Source organism: Saccopteryx bilineata, chromosome 9 (assembly GCF_036850765.1).
Source record: "Saccopteryx bilineata isolate mSacBil1 chromosome 9, mSacBil1_pri_phased_curated, whole genome shotgun sequence".
Lineage (NCBI taxonomy): Eukaryota > Metazoa > Chordata > Mammalia > Chiroptera > Emballonuridae > Saccopteryx > Saccopteryx bilineata.
This window is the reverse complement of record NC_089498.1, coordinates 74,470,535-74,484,170: the sequence shown is the minus strand read 5'-3', so window position 1 is coordinate 74,484,170 and position 13,636 is coordinate 74,470,535. Positions and strand designations below refer to the sequence as shown.

The following is a 13,636-nucleotide window of genomic DNA, read 5'->3' as shown; positions in this document are numbered from 1 at the left end:
AAAGTCAGTAGGGCATGATGAGGATTGTGATAAGCTCATGCTCCATTTCTGGGGATGAGAGTAAGCTCCAGTTTATTGTTGCTATGAGTTGTCAGGTCTTCTAACTTAACTGAAGAACCTCGAAATTTAATTTTTAGGTGAAATTTCCCAAATAAAACATGTATAAATGAATTCACCCTCCTGAGGTTTACCTGTTTTCTCTCTGTGCTTTTGAATGTATCGTGAATGGTGGACCCTGCTCTTTGTTAACTTCTTTACCCTTATTTAATTAATCAAGGACAATTCCCTTAGGGTGAACTCATAATATAGTTAATTTGTTCCCCAAAAGAACAAGATTCTACCCCCCCATACTATAGTCTCATTGGTTTCTTGAGTTGCCTTTGAGACTATGCCAGCTTTCTTTTCACTGAACTGCAGACCCAGGTTTTAATCTAATTTTGAGAAGCAAGCAGGTGTTGGACATAGTTTTTATATCTTTACATTGAATTTGGCTGTAGGACATCATTTTGTCAAGGAGTATAATGCTGTATGTTTTGTAAAACTATATGACTTGTAAGTTCTACAATTATTGAGCTTTTACTGAAGCAGTTTTCTCTAACAGAGTATCTCTGGCTACGTATAATTTAAACATGATGGAATTCCTTATTTTGCTACATTTTTGTTTAATCACTTTCCAATAATTATTTTTTCTTTATGTTATAGGCATATAGTTGGAAAGAGAGGGGACACTAAGAAGAAACTAGAAGTAGAGACCAAAACTTCTATTACTATTCCCAAACCTGGACAAGAAGGAGAAATTGGTGAGACCCAGTATCTATGTCACATGTGCAATCATTTTTGTGTGTTTATGGAATAATGTAACCCAACTGAGGTGTTTAGAGGCTATATTCTTTATGAGGTTCTATAGCTATTGGCCTTTTTATGATTTATCAGTATCAATCTCCCAAATGAGGAAAGATGTAGTTATACAACCTTATCTTAGATTGAGTACCTGCACCTTTACTTTATACTTTACTATGCACTTGATGGAATGAAACTTGTGGATTTCATTATGATTAAGAGATTTCTTTTATGCATTAGTAGCTTGGAATGAAGTGTGTGAATTGTTTCAAGTTAGAATTAGAGAAAACCAGTGAGACCTGTAAATTTCAGATAAAGTTCAGCCCTTTCCATAAGTGTTTGCTTATTTTACCTTGCTTTGTAGATTGAGTAATGATAAAATACCAACATGATTCAAATTACTGCTCAGGTGAGGAAAAATAGTTTGGTGTAATATAAAACAAGTCAGAAAGTGTACTAAAGGTCAGTGTGAACCAAGGGCACAGGCTTGTGTTGTAAAATGGCTTTGCATGAGGGGCAGTGTAGGGACAAAATTTTTAAAAACTCATCCTAAAACTATAGGGCTTCTAAAAAATGCACTAAGTTCAGCAGCCTCCAATAACCTATTTTCTATAAACACTCATAATTGTATTGTTTTAGGAGAAAAAAAAATAGGAGTACTGTTCTTACTTTGTGCTATGTAAGAATAATCACTGTGACAGGTAAGTAACAGTTGACTTAGAGCAGTGTTGTCCAAAAGAACTTTCTGTGATGATGGGTATGTTCTGTATCTGCACTGTCCTGCTCAGGAGCCACTAGCCACATGTGTCTGTGAGTACTTGAAATGTGGCAAGTGTGACTAAGGAACTGACTTTTAATTCTATTCAATTCTAATTCATTTAACTTTTAGTTTAGCTGCATGTAGGCTCCTGTATTAGCATAGTACTAGAGTTTTCTCCAGCCTCTTGCAATGTCAGTTAATTCTAGAATAAGAACTTTAATGACATTTATAAAGGACTGTTATTAAAATAAATATTCAGTTCATTAGAATTACAAATAAAAATCCTGGGTCTTTTCTTAAGCTTTAAAGTTCAAGTTGCAAACATTGAAGTATTTTATAATTGCATTTAAGCTTATTTATGTACTTTGTTTCTAATTTTAAAACTACTATGTGCTTTAAAAAATGGAAGCTTGAAGAAATTATATACAAGTATAAAGAGAAATTTTTTGTAATAGGCACCCCCAACCTAATCACTATTGACAATTGAATATGTTCCCCATTTTTGATATCCACATAGTAACATGATAATTTTTTTTTTCAAAAGAGATAGAGAGGGACAGATAGGGACAGACAGGAAGGAAGAGAAATGGGAAACATCAGTTCTTCATTGCCGCACCTTAGTTGTTTATTGATTGCTTTCTCATATGTGCCTTTATGGGGGCAAGGGGGTAGCTACAGCAGAGCGAGTGACCCCTTGCTCAAGCCAGTGACCTTAGGCTCAAGCCAGCGACCATGGGGTCATGTCTATGATCCCACGCTCAAGCCAGCGACCCTGTGCTCAAGCTGGATGAGCCCATGCTCAAACTAGTGACCTTGGAGTTTTGAACCTGGGTCCTCTTCATCCCAGGCCAACATTCTATCTGCTGTGCCACTGCCTGGTTAGGCTGTAACATGATAATTTTTATAACATGCTATATTTAGGTCTTTGATCCATTTTTTAAAATTTTTTATTCATTTTAAAGAGAGAGGGAGAGAGAGAGACAGAGAGAGAAAGAGAGAGAGACAGAGAGAGAAAGAGAGAGAGAGGAAAGAGAGACGGGGGAGGAGCTGGAAGCATGAACTCCCATATGTGCCTTGACCAGGCAAGCCCAGGGTTTCAAACCAGCGACCTCAGTGTTTCCAGGTCGACGCTTTATCCACTGCGCCACCACAGGTCAGGACTTTGATCCATTTTTAATTAATTTTTGTGCATGGGGACAAACTAGTCAAGTTTCATTCTTTTGCATGTGGCTTTCCAATTTTTCCAGCAGCACTTATTAAAGAGGCTTTCTTTTCTCCATTTTGTGTTTTTGCCTCCTTTGTCAAAGATGATTTGTCCATATATATGTGGTTTTATTTCTGGGCTCTCTATTCTGTTCCATTGATTTGAAACAATAAATTTCATAGAAGAAAACATAGGTACTGAACTCATGGATCTTGGCTGAAGAGAACAATTTATGAATTTGACTCCAAAGGCCAGGGAAGTAAAGGCAAAAGTAAACGAGTGGGACTGTCTCAAACTAAAAAGTGTCTGTACAGCAAAAGAAACCGACAACAAAACAAATAGGAAGCCAACCAAATAGGAGATGATATTTGCAAACAACAGCTCCGATAAGGAGTTAATATCTAATATATATGAAGAACTCACAAAGTTCAGCAACAAACAAGCAAATAATCCAATTAAAAGATTGGGAGAGGACCTTCTCCCAAGAGGACATACAGATGGCCAACAGATATATGAAAAGATGCTCATCTTCATTAATTATTAGAGAAATGCAAATAAAAACTACAATGAGATACCACCTCACACCTGTTAGACTGGCTATTATCAACAAGACAGGTAATAACAAGTGTTGGAGAGGCTATGGAGAAAAAGGAACCCTTATTCACTGCTCGTAGGAATGCAAATTAGTACAACCATTATGGAAGAAAGTATGGTGGTTCCTCAAAAAATTAAGAACAGAAATAGGATATGACCCAGCAATCCCTCTATTGGGTGTCTAACCCCAAAACTCAAAAACAGTGGTACGTAAAGACACATGCACCCCCATATTCATCGCAGCATTATTCACAGTAGCCAAGACATTTGAAATAACCAAAGTGTCCCTTGATAGAGGATTGGATAAAGAAGATGTGGTACATATATACTTGGAATGGAATACTACTCAGCCATAAGAAATGATGACATAATGACACTTATGATTAGATTTTGTTTTAGAAAGCACAGATATTTCAGTCCGAAAAATGAGTGTGTCTAATCATTAAAAGTAAGAATTTGATGGAACTAATTTAATTGAAAAACAAGAGGATTAACTGGCTTACTGGTCATGTAGGTAAGTAAGTATATGGAAAAATCAAATTTATTGGTTAGAGTAAATTGAGTTGTGATGTGCAATCAAGAGTTCAGTTGCATTGGTGTGGTGTTTGCTATCATTTATTTATTTTCTTTTGCTGCTCCTTAAGTAGAGAGACTAGAGAAGGTAACCCTAGTAGTTTTTATTTTGTCCTTTAGATAGAAAATTTACCATTTTGACCATTTTAAAGTATTGAATTCAGGAACATTTAGTACATTTACAGTGTTTTGCAACGCTCATCACTATATAGTTTTAGAACATTTTTTATCACTCCAAAAGTAAACCCCATATCCATTAAGCAGTCACTTCCCACCCCTTCCCATCCAAGTACTTACCAGGTCTTGACCCTGCTTAGCTTCTGAGATCAGATGAGCTCGGGCGCATTCAGCTATGGTGGTATGGCCATAGGCACTTCCCATTTCTTCCTACTCCAGTCTTGACTACCACTAATCAGCTTTTTGTCTCTATGGATTTGCCTGCTCTGCATATTTCCTATAAATGGGAACATACATATAGTATGTGGCCTTTTATTTGTCTGGAATCATTTACTTAGCATAATATTTTCAAGATTCATTTATATTTTTGCAGGCATCAGTTCTTCATTCCTCTTTTTGGCTGAGTAAATTCCATTGTATGGAGAAACCACATTTAGTTTATCCCTTTATCAGTTGATAGACATTTGTATTGTTTCCACCTTTTGGTATTGTGAAAAAACTGCTATGAATATTTGTGTGCCAGTTTCTTTGAACACCTGATTTTACTTTTTGGAGGTTTCTATCTAGGTGTGGAACTGCTAAGTCACATGGAAATTCCTTTTTAACTTTTTAAGAAACTGCCAAACCTTTTCATAGCAGCAACATCATTTTATATTCCTACCAACAAGGTATAAGGGTTTGCTATGTAGCTTTTGAACTTATTTTTCTAGTTTATTAGCTTGTCTTTAAGGATATTCTATTTTTAGACCTCATTCTACTTAAATTGAATTCATTTTAAGTTTCTTACCCTTGGTACTGTCCCTGCTCAGAATTATGTACATATTCAGGACAGCTCCCCACAGATGACAGTATCAAGAAGTCGCCTATCTTACAAAGCATTTGATGGTGCTTGAGTATGTTAACCCCTTTTTTTTTTGGTTGTTTTTAGTAATCACTGGTCAGCATCGAAGCGGTGTGATTTCAGCTCGAACTCGGATTGATGTTCTTTTGCTCACTTTTAGAAGAAGGCAGCCCTTCACTCACTTCCTTGCCTTCTTCCTCAATGAGGCTGAGGTTCAGGAACGATTCCTGAAGTTCCAGGAGGAGGTACTGGAGAAGTGCTCCATGGTAAGCAGAAAACAAAACAAAGTAAAAAGTTTAAAAGAAAATGAAGAGTACAAAAATGGTTCGTAATTCAAACAATAGGTACAGATCTCTTCTCTTACCAAAAAGAAGTAACAATTTTATGGTTTCTTTTAATTCTGAGTTGAAAAAAAATTATAGACATATCAGCACATAAATGTCTATATATTGCTGAAATATTCTTAAAATTTTTAAGACACAGAAGGAACAAGTTTTTTTTTTGTGACAGAGACAGAGAGGGACAGATAGGGAAGACAGACAGGAAGGGAGAGAGATGAGAAGCATTAATTCTTTGTTGTGGCACCTTAGTTGCTCATTGATTGCTTTCTCATATGTGTCTTGACTGGGGAGTTACAGCAGACCAAGTGACCCCTTGCTCAAGCCAGCAACCTTGAACTCAAGCTGGTGAGCCTTGCTCAAACCAGATGAGCCTGCGCTAACGCCGGTGACCTTGGGGTTTCGAACCTGGGTCTTCATGTCCCAGTCCGATGCTCTATCTACTGCGTCACTGCCTGGTCAGGCAGGAACATTTTAATATACATACTTCCCTACGCCTTGTGATAGCAGTGTTAATGAGATGCCACTATCTGTAGGTCTTCTGCCTCTGGGCAGTCATGGCTTAGTTGGGGTTAGTAACAAAAAACAAATTTGTGTATGGAAATTTTTTTTTTTTCTGAAGTGAGAAGCGTGGAGGCAGAGAGACAGACTCCCGCATGCACCCAACTGGGATCCACCTGGCAAACCCACTAGGGGGCGAAGCTCTGGCCATCTGGGGTGTTGTTCCATTGCAACCAGAGCCATTCTAGTGCCTGAGGTGGAGGCCATGGAGCCAACTTTGCTCCAACGGAGCCCTGGTTGCAGAAGGGGAAGAGAGAAATAGAGAGAAAGGAGAGGGGGAAGGGTGGAGAAGCAGATTGGTGCTTCTCTTGTATGCTCTGGCTGGGAATTGAACCCAGAACTTCCACACGCTTGGCCAACGCTCTACCAATGAGCCAACCAGCCAGGGCTGTGTATGGAATTTTTATATTTACTTAACGGAAATGCTTCTGACCAGGATCATAGCAGATAATTTAGATTAGAGAATAAATTTTAAAACTTTTTTTGGATATATTTATAGGTAATTTAAAGAAATATTTATTGATTTTTAAAACATTATGAAAGTAATATATATTTATTATGGAAAATTTAGAAAATACAGAAAGTATTAATAAGAAGTTACTCATAGTCTCACCATTGAGAGATAATATTGTGGTATGTTTGTGGATGTGTATGCTCACATACATTTAGAAAGTAATGTGTCTTGTGTATGTTTTTATATCATATTTTCTTTGAAATTTAACATTGTACCATGATCATTGTTCTGTCATTGAATAAAAACCTAAATATTTTACCTTTACTTTGGAGACTAGGAAGGAAATTATATTAGTGATGACTAAAATAACATTATTTCAATAACTTTTCAGATAACTTGATTTTTAATGACTTTACTATTCTGTTATATTGATATATGTATAATTTATTTAATCTTTATTTTATTTTTTATTATTATAAATAATGATGTTATGAGTATTCTCCTGCACTAGACTAGTTTCTTATTTAGTATATTCCTGGAAGTAGAAAAAGAGTAAATGTGTGATGGAGGCTTTTGAAATGTATATCTAGATTACCTTAAGGAAATGCTATAGTTTTTTATACTCCAAACTACTGGGAGTTATCATTATTTTATGTATTTTTTGTAATTCAGTGGACAAAAATTAGCTCACTGCTTTATTGTTCATTTATTTGAATATTGGTGTTAAGACTTTTTTCATATGTTTAACTCATTTTTTTTTAAGATTTTCCTTACTGATTTTCCAGAGAGACGGGGGGTACAAGAAGAAGCAACTCATAGTTACTTCAGTTTAGTTGCTCATTGATTGCTTGTTGAATGTGCCTACACTGGGCAAGCCCAGGGTTTTAAATTGGCAACCTCAGCATTCCAGGTAGACGCTTTATCCACTGTTCCACCACTGATCAGTCTAACTCATCTTGTTTTGGTCAATTTTTTTCTGAGAGTATTCATTTTTTAATTTATTTGGAAGAGCTTCATATAAAGATCAGTATTACTTCATACTTTGTATTTAATTTTGTAGTTCATTTAGAAGTATTTTGGGCCTGATCTGTGGTGGGGCAGTGGATAAAGTGTCGACCTGGAACGCTGAGGTCGCCGGTTCAAAACCCTGCACTTCTTTGGTTAAGGCACATGTGAGAGTTGATGTTTCCTGCTCCTCCCCCCCTTTCTCTCGCTCTCTCTCTCCTCTCTAAAAATAAAAATAAAAAAAGAATGTATTTTGATATTTAGTAAGAGGTAAGGCTATTTCCTGAAAGACTGGCTTTTAGTTTTGTTTTGGTTCTTTGGAAACTTGTTTGATATTTCTGGTAGAGTTTCTTCATCTCTAAGATAGGAATGGTCTCCACATTTTCTTATAGGGAAACGATGACACCTTTGGTATAAAATTGGCTCATAAACTTTATATATGTATTTTTTAAATACATTTATCACAATTTATTTGTGTTGCCCTGGCCAGATAGCTTGCTTGGTTAGAGCATCATCCAGAAGCAGGTTGCAGGTTTGATTTCCAGGCAGGGCACATATGGGAACAGATGTTTCTGTTCTCTCCCTTCCTCCAAAATCAATAAAATAAACATTAAAAATATAAAAGTCTGTTATGCATGCTGTTTTCTATTTTTTTGATATAACATGTTTTATGTCAATATGTATATATATTTTTAGGATTTTATTCATTCATTTTACAGAGGAGAGAGAGAGAGAGAGAGAAGGGGGAGGAGCAGAAAGCATCAACTCCCATATGTGCCTTGACTAGGCAAGCCCAGGGTTCTAAACTGGTGACCTCAGTATTCCATGTCAACACTTTATCCACTGTAGCACCACAGGTCAGGCTGTATAAATCTAATCAGTTTAATTGTTGTGAAGTATTCTATGAATGTACCATAAGTTTTAATCAATCCCCTATTGGTGGAACATTAAAGGAAATTATTTGTTATGCTCTAACCAACTGTGCTACCCGGCTAGGGCCTTATTCCCTAATTGTTAAAAAATGATATCATGTGGATCATATATCATTAAAGAAGGGCTTTTATTCATTAGGGATATTTATCTTCAGTCCTGCATCAAGACAAAAGGAGGTGAGACTCCTTATCTTCTTTAAAAAATTCATTAGTATTATTAATATTTTGCTTCCTTCCTCCCTCCCTCCTTCCCTCTCACCCTCCCTCCCTTATTTCATTTTTTCCTTCCCGACATTCTTTCTTTTAGAAGGCGAATTTATCTTCCTTAGGTCATAGGTCAAGTCCTTTTGAGATCTCTGGAGTGAAAGGTAAAAATATGAGTGCATTAGTTTACCTTTGCACCCTACCCTATTGGGTTAGTTTTCTATTGCTGGATAGTAAATGACCTTTATCTTAGCTTCAAACAATGCCCATTTATCATCTCACAGTTCTGTAGTACTTCTGAAGACCTGGTAGGCTCAACTGGGTTCTCTGTTTAGGGTCTCACAAAGCCAAAATCAAGGATCTTGGTGAGGCTGGTCTTTCATCTGGAGGCCTTGGGAAAGAATTCACTTCCAAGTTTATTCAGATTGTTGACAGAATTCAGTTCCTGTGGCTGTGGATCTGAAGTCCCTGTTTCCTTTACATGTGGACGCTTTGGTTTCTGTTATATCCTACTTGTGCTTAGAATCTCTAACTTCTGTCACCAGCCAGAGAGAACTCTGCTTTTTATTTTTATTATTTTGTTTTAAATTTTATTTATTGTTTATTTTAGAGAAGAAGGGAGGGGAGGGAGGGGGGAGAAAGAGAAATATCAGTTTGTTGTTCCCCTTATTTATGCATTCATTGGTTGATTACTGTATGTGTCCTGACTGGGGATCAAACCTGCAACCTTGCTCGATGGGGACGATGCTCTAATCAACTGAGCTGCCCAGCCAGGGCCAAAAGTTCTGATTTTTAAAGACTTCATGTGTACAGATGAAGGTCATCATGAAAATCTTCCTATCTTAAGGTGCCATATAACATAGTATAATCACAGCAGTGATGTCTCATCAAATTCACAGGTTCTACCCACAATCAAGGAACAAGGAATACAACAATGAGGGTCATTCGTAGACTTTTCCCTACCACATCTATTAATTTTCATTTTTAAACATTGTTGTGAAGGTCACATTTTTAATACAACAGATAAGTTTTCTACTCCCAGGTCTCATCCTGTTCTTTCCTCACTCTTCCTTGAACTTCTCTTTTCTTCCTTTGGTCTCTTTTCTGTATTTCGTAGTATGCTTGTCCTTGAGCTCATCCTTGACTCTCCAAGGAATTGTGATTTTACCTTTTCGAATAGTGTTTTTCTGAAATCACCTTCCTTTGTGCTGATCAATTATATAAGAAATGTTGTTTGACTATAGACATTATCGTATCACCCGTGCTTCAGCTCCCAAAGCCTGAATATTTAATGTAGGATTTGGCTGCTCACAGACATTGGCGAGGTATTTCTCATCTATGTGATCTGCAGATAAACTGCACCTTATTTTTTCCTCTTCTGCATTAAGATTCAAAGATGTCTCACTGTCTGCAAGTTTAAGAAGTACATTAAAGCCTTGTATATCTCTCAATCATTCTATAGCTAGTAATGCTGCCATAATTCTATTTTATCTTAGAGCAGGGTCCAGTAGAAAGCATATCTATAATGAAAGGCAGTAATTCAAAGCTGTGTTTGGTAGAGCATTCTGAAGGTTTATAGATCTATCTAAAGCAACTGGGGATTTCTCAGGCTGCCTAGCCAACCCAAATAGATTAGAGCTTCAGAAACGATAGAATTCTGTTTGTATTGAATATGAAGGCTAACACTGGGCAGAAATATATAATGGATCTGGGGTCTCCCCTCAATTAGGATTAGCGTTTTTTAATTTAGTATTATTCACTGAAGAAGAAAATTTGTAAAAGATTTAGTGTGTAATTTAAAATTCTTCATGTATAAGAGGAGTTAGGGACTTACAATTATGAATTCATTTAGAATGAAAATAGGATAGTTGTCGTTGGCTGTAGGAATAATTGTAAATTGAGTTCTGATATTTGGTAGGAAAGTAAGAAATGACAAGATGTACCTTGCCCCATTTGGATGCAGACAATTTTTGTGAACAAGTGTTTAACTTTTATTCATTCATTCACTGTTTATTAAATGTCTACGATTTGCCAAATTGTTAGGCACTAACAATGGACCCTACCCTTCTGGATCCCATGCTCTGGGTTAGGGAGAGGGAGTAGTGTTCTTACAGAAATAGTTGCACTGTGTGATAAGTGCTGCTAGATGGGAGTGCAGTGGGTACTCAGAGGAGAAGTTTTCCTGTGGTTAGAAAAGGCCCCATAAGGGAGGTGACATTTGAGCAGAGCCTTTTTTGTTTCTTTTTTTGGAGAGAGAGACAGAGACAGGGAGGGAGAGAGATGAGAAGCATTAGCTCGTAGTTGTGGCACTTTATAGTTCATTGATTGCTTCTCATACGTGCCTTGACTGAGGTCTCCAGCTGAGCCAGTGACCCCTTGCGCAAGCCAGCAATCTAGTGCCTAAGCCAGCAACCTTGGGCTTCAAACCAGCAACCATGGGATCATGTCGATGATTCCATGCTCAAACCAGTGACCTTGGGGTTTCGAGCCTGGGACCTCAGCATCCCAAGTCATGCTCTATCCACTGTGCTACCACCAGTCAGGCTTGAGCATAGTCTTGAAAGAAAAAGAGTTTGTGCCAGGCTGGAAAGGGAGATGAGCATTTTGGAGAGGAAATGGCACCTGCCAGGAATGGAAATGTTCTAGTCTGCTATGTTCAGGGGTTAGTGAGGAATTTGTCAGGACTAGAGCTCAGAAAGTAGGTAGGGTAGGGTACGGAAGAGGTAGGAGTTAAAAGTAGAAAGGCAAATGGTATCTACCTGGTTGTGACTGGTCTTGTGTGAGTTAAGGATTTGAATGTATGTACAGAGGGTCTTTGGGTTACAACACAATTCCATTCCTACGACCATGACATAACCCGAATTTTGGTGTAAGTCAAAACAACCCTAGCCTAAGTCACTTACCTATCCCAACACAATTGTAAAATCATAATCTAGAACATAAAAACACAAGTAAGCCACAGAAAAAAGAAAAGAACGTAAATATACTGTACTGTACACTGTACTATAGTAACAGAAAAAATGAGTGTAAAAAGAAATTCCTTACCTTTATTCCTATGGCTGGCTTGCACACTGGAAGGGTCACTGCAAGGTGGGATGGAGTGACCTATTGGGAGGAGGAAGCTGGAGAGGCAGGAGAACCTGCAGAAGGTGCTGGAGATACTGGGTCAGGTGAGTCAGGATTGCCTAAGGAACATGCAGGAGACGCTGGAGATGATTATACCTGCACTACAGGTGTTTCATCTCGAGAAGCAGCTGATGTAGAGGGTGCAAGATCTGCTGCAGGCCTTTCTACTTTCTTAAAGAATTTTTCCAAGCTAGTCTGGAACTAGTTCACACACATAGTCCATAAGTATGTTGCTAACAGTGTACGCCAGAATACTCATGTCTCAATTTTTTCAAGTTTTTATGGGAGAGAGTGTTGTAAACTCAAAACATCGTATTTTGAGACTGCCGTAACCTGAGGATCCCCTGTATAGGTTGTCAGGAACTAGTAAAGATTTTAAATAGAGACTAATGTGATCAACTTAGCATTATAGCAGTATGGAGGATGGATTGAGAGTTAAGGAGTGAAGTACCACAGGCAGCTACCAGTTAAAGACTATTAATAGTCTATTGGAGAAAAGACTATGGTATGGGAGGTCTTCTCTCAAGTGGAGATAATAATACCTTTAGTGTTGGTACAAAGAGTAAGTGAATTAATAAAAGATGTTTAGAGCATAGCCTGGCACATAGTTAGTACTACATGAGTTAGCTGTTGTAATACCACCAATTATTATATGAGGGAAAGTATGGCATCAAGAAGTGGAGGCTCTGGTTGGAACAGGTAATGTATCCATTAATCCATCACTAATGTTTGTTTAGTGTCTATCTTTGGGAATAAGTGGAGATTGGTAGATGGATTGCTAACTGGTGTTACAAGTAACTATGGAGAAATAGTTAAGCTTTTAGAAAAGTAGGCTTAATTATTCATTGTGCTCATCAAAGGTAAGGGGATGCATCTTCTGGTGAAGGGGTGATGCTCTTTGCTTATTTTTAATGGTAAAGATATTTAGACAATGCATTTATTTATTTTATTTTATTTTTTTCTGAAGTGAGAAGTGGGGAGGCAGACAGACAGACTCCCGCATGCGCCCGACCAGGATCCACCCAGCATGCCCACCAGTGGGCGATGCTCTGCCCATCTGGGCCATTGCTCTGATTCAGCCGGAGCCATTCTAGCGCCTGAAGCGGAGGCCATGGAGCCATCCTCAGCGCCCAGGCCAACTTTGCTCCAGTTCAGCCTTGGCTGTGGAAGGGGAAGAGAGAGATAGAGAGAAAGGAGAGGAGGGACGGTGGAGAAGCAGATGTGTGCTTCTCCTGTGTGCCCTGGCCGGGAATCGAACCCTGAGACTTCCACACACCAGCCAACGCTCTACCACTGAGCCAACCGGCCAGGACTTCGAAAATACATTCTTTCTAAGATTTTATTGACTATAGAGAGTGGAGAGAGAGAGAAAGTGAGGGGAGGAAGAGCAGGAAGCATCAGTTCATAGTAGTTCTTCTTGTATGTACCTTGACCTGGCAAACCCTGGTTTTGAACCAGTGACCTCAGCATTCTAGGTTGATGCTTTATCCACTGTGCCACCACAGATCAGGCAAGACAATGCATTCTTTTATCTGGTCTTTGTTAAAACCTGATGTTTCAATATTTGTTCTTTGTTTTTTATAACCTCTTTCCTTTTATGTAATTATGTCTAGATAGAGTTGATAAGCTAGAAGAATCAAAATCCTATTTTCTAAAGCGTATTCAATGTAAGATATTTTATTAATAACACATAGACACTCTCAAGTCAAAGTCAGCTTTTGTGAACATTCTTAAAGAATAATAGAAATGACCCAGCAGAGCCTAATTTAGCTCCCTATGGTGATTTAGATTGATGAGCAAAGATGGTTTAAAGTACTGTTTTTCAACTGTCAGTCCACGGGCCTATGAAAATTATAGTCTATGATTGTTGGGTCTAAATCTCCATACAACATCAGGTTGGTTAACTTTTTCATGGACCAGCAAGAAATTTATGGTGAACCAATGGACTGATGGTTGAAAAACATTGGTTTAGAGCAGGGGTAATCAACTTTTTTATACCTACCGCCCACTTTTGTATCTCTGTTAGT

At 37.9% G+C, this 13,636-nt stretch overlaps 1 protein-coding gene across 2 annotated transcripts in view; it reads left to right on the top strand.

The window, feature by feature from the left end:
- The window catches only part of ASCC1 (activating signal cointegrator 1 complex subunit 1), a 129,634-nt gene that overhangs the window by 8,893 nt on the left and 107,105 nt on the right, over window positions 1–13,636 (top strand). For both annotated transcript variants that reach the window (XM_066242677.1, XM_066242678.1), the window contains exons 4-5: window positions 703–800; window positions 5,077–5,255. In XM_066242677.1, coding sequence (XP_066098774.1) covers window positions 703–800; window positions 5,077–5,255 — 277 coding nt within the window. The remainder of the gene's footprint in view (window positions 1–702; window positions 801–5,076; window positions 5,256–13,636) is intronic.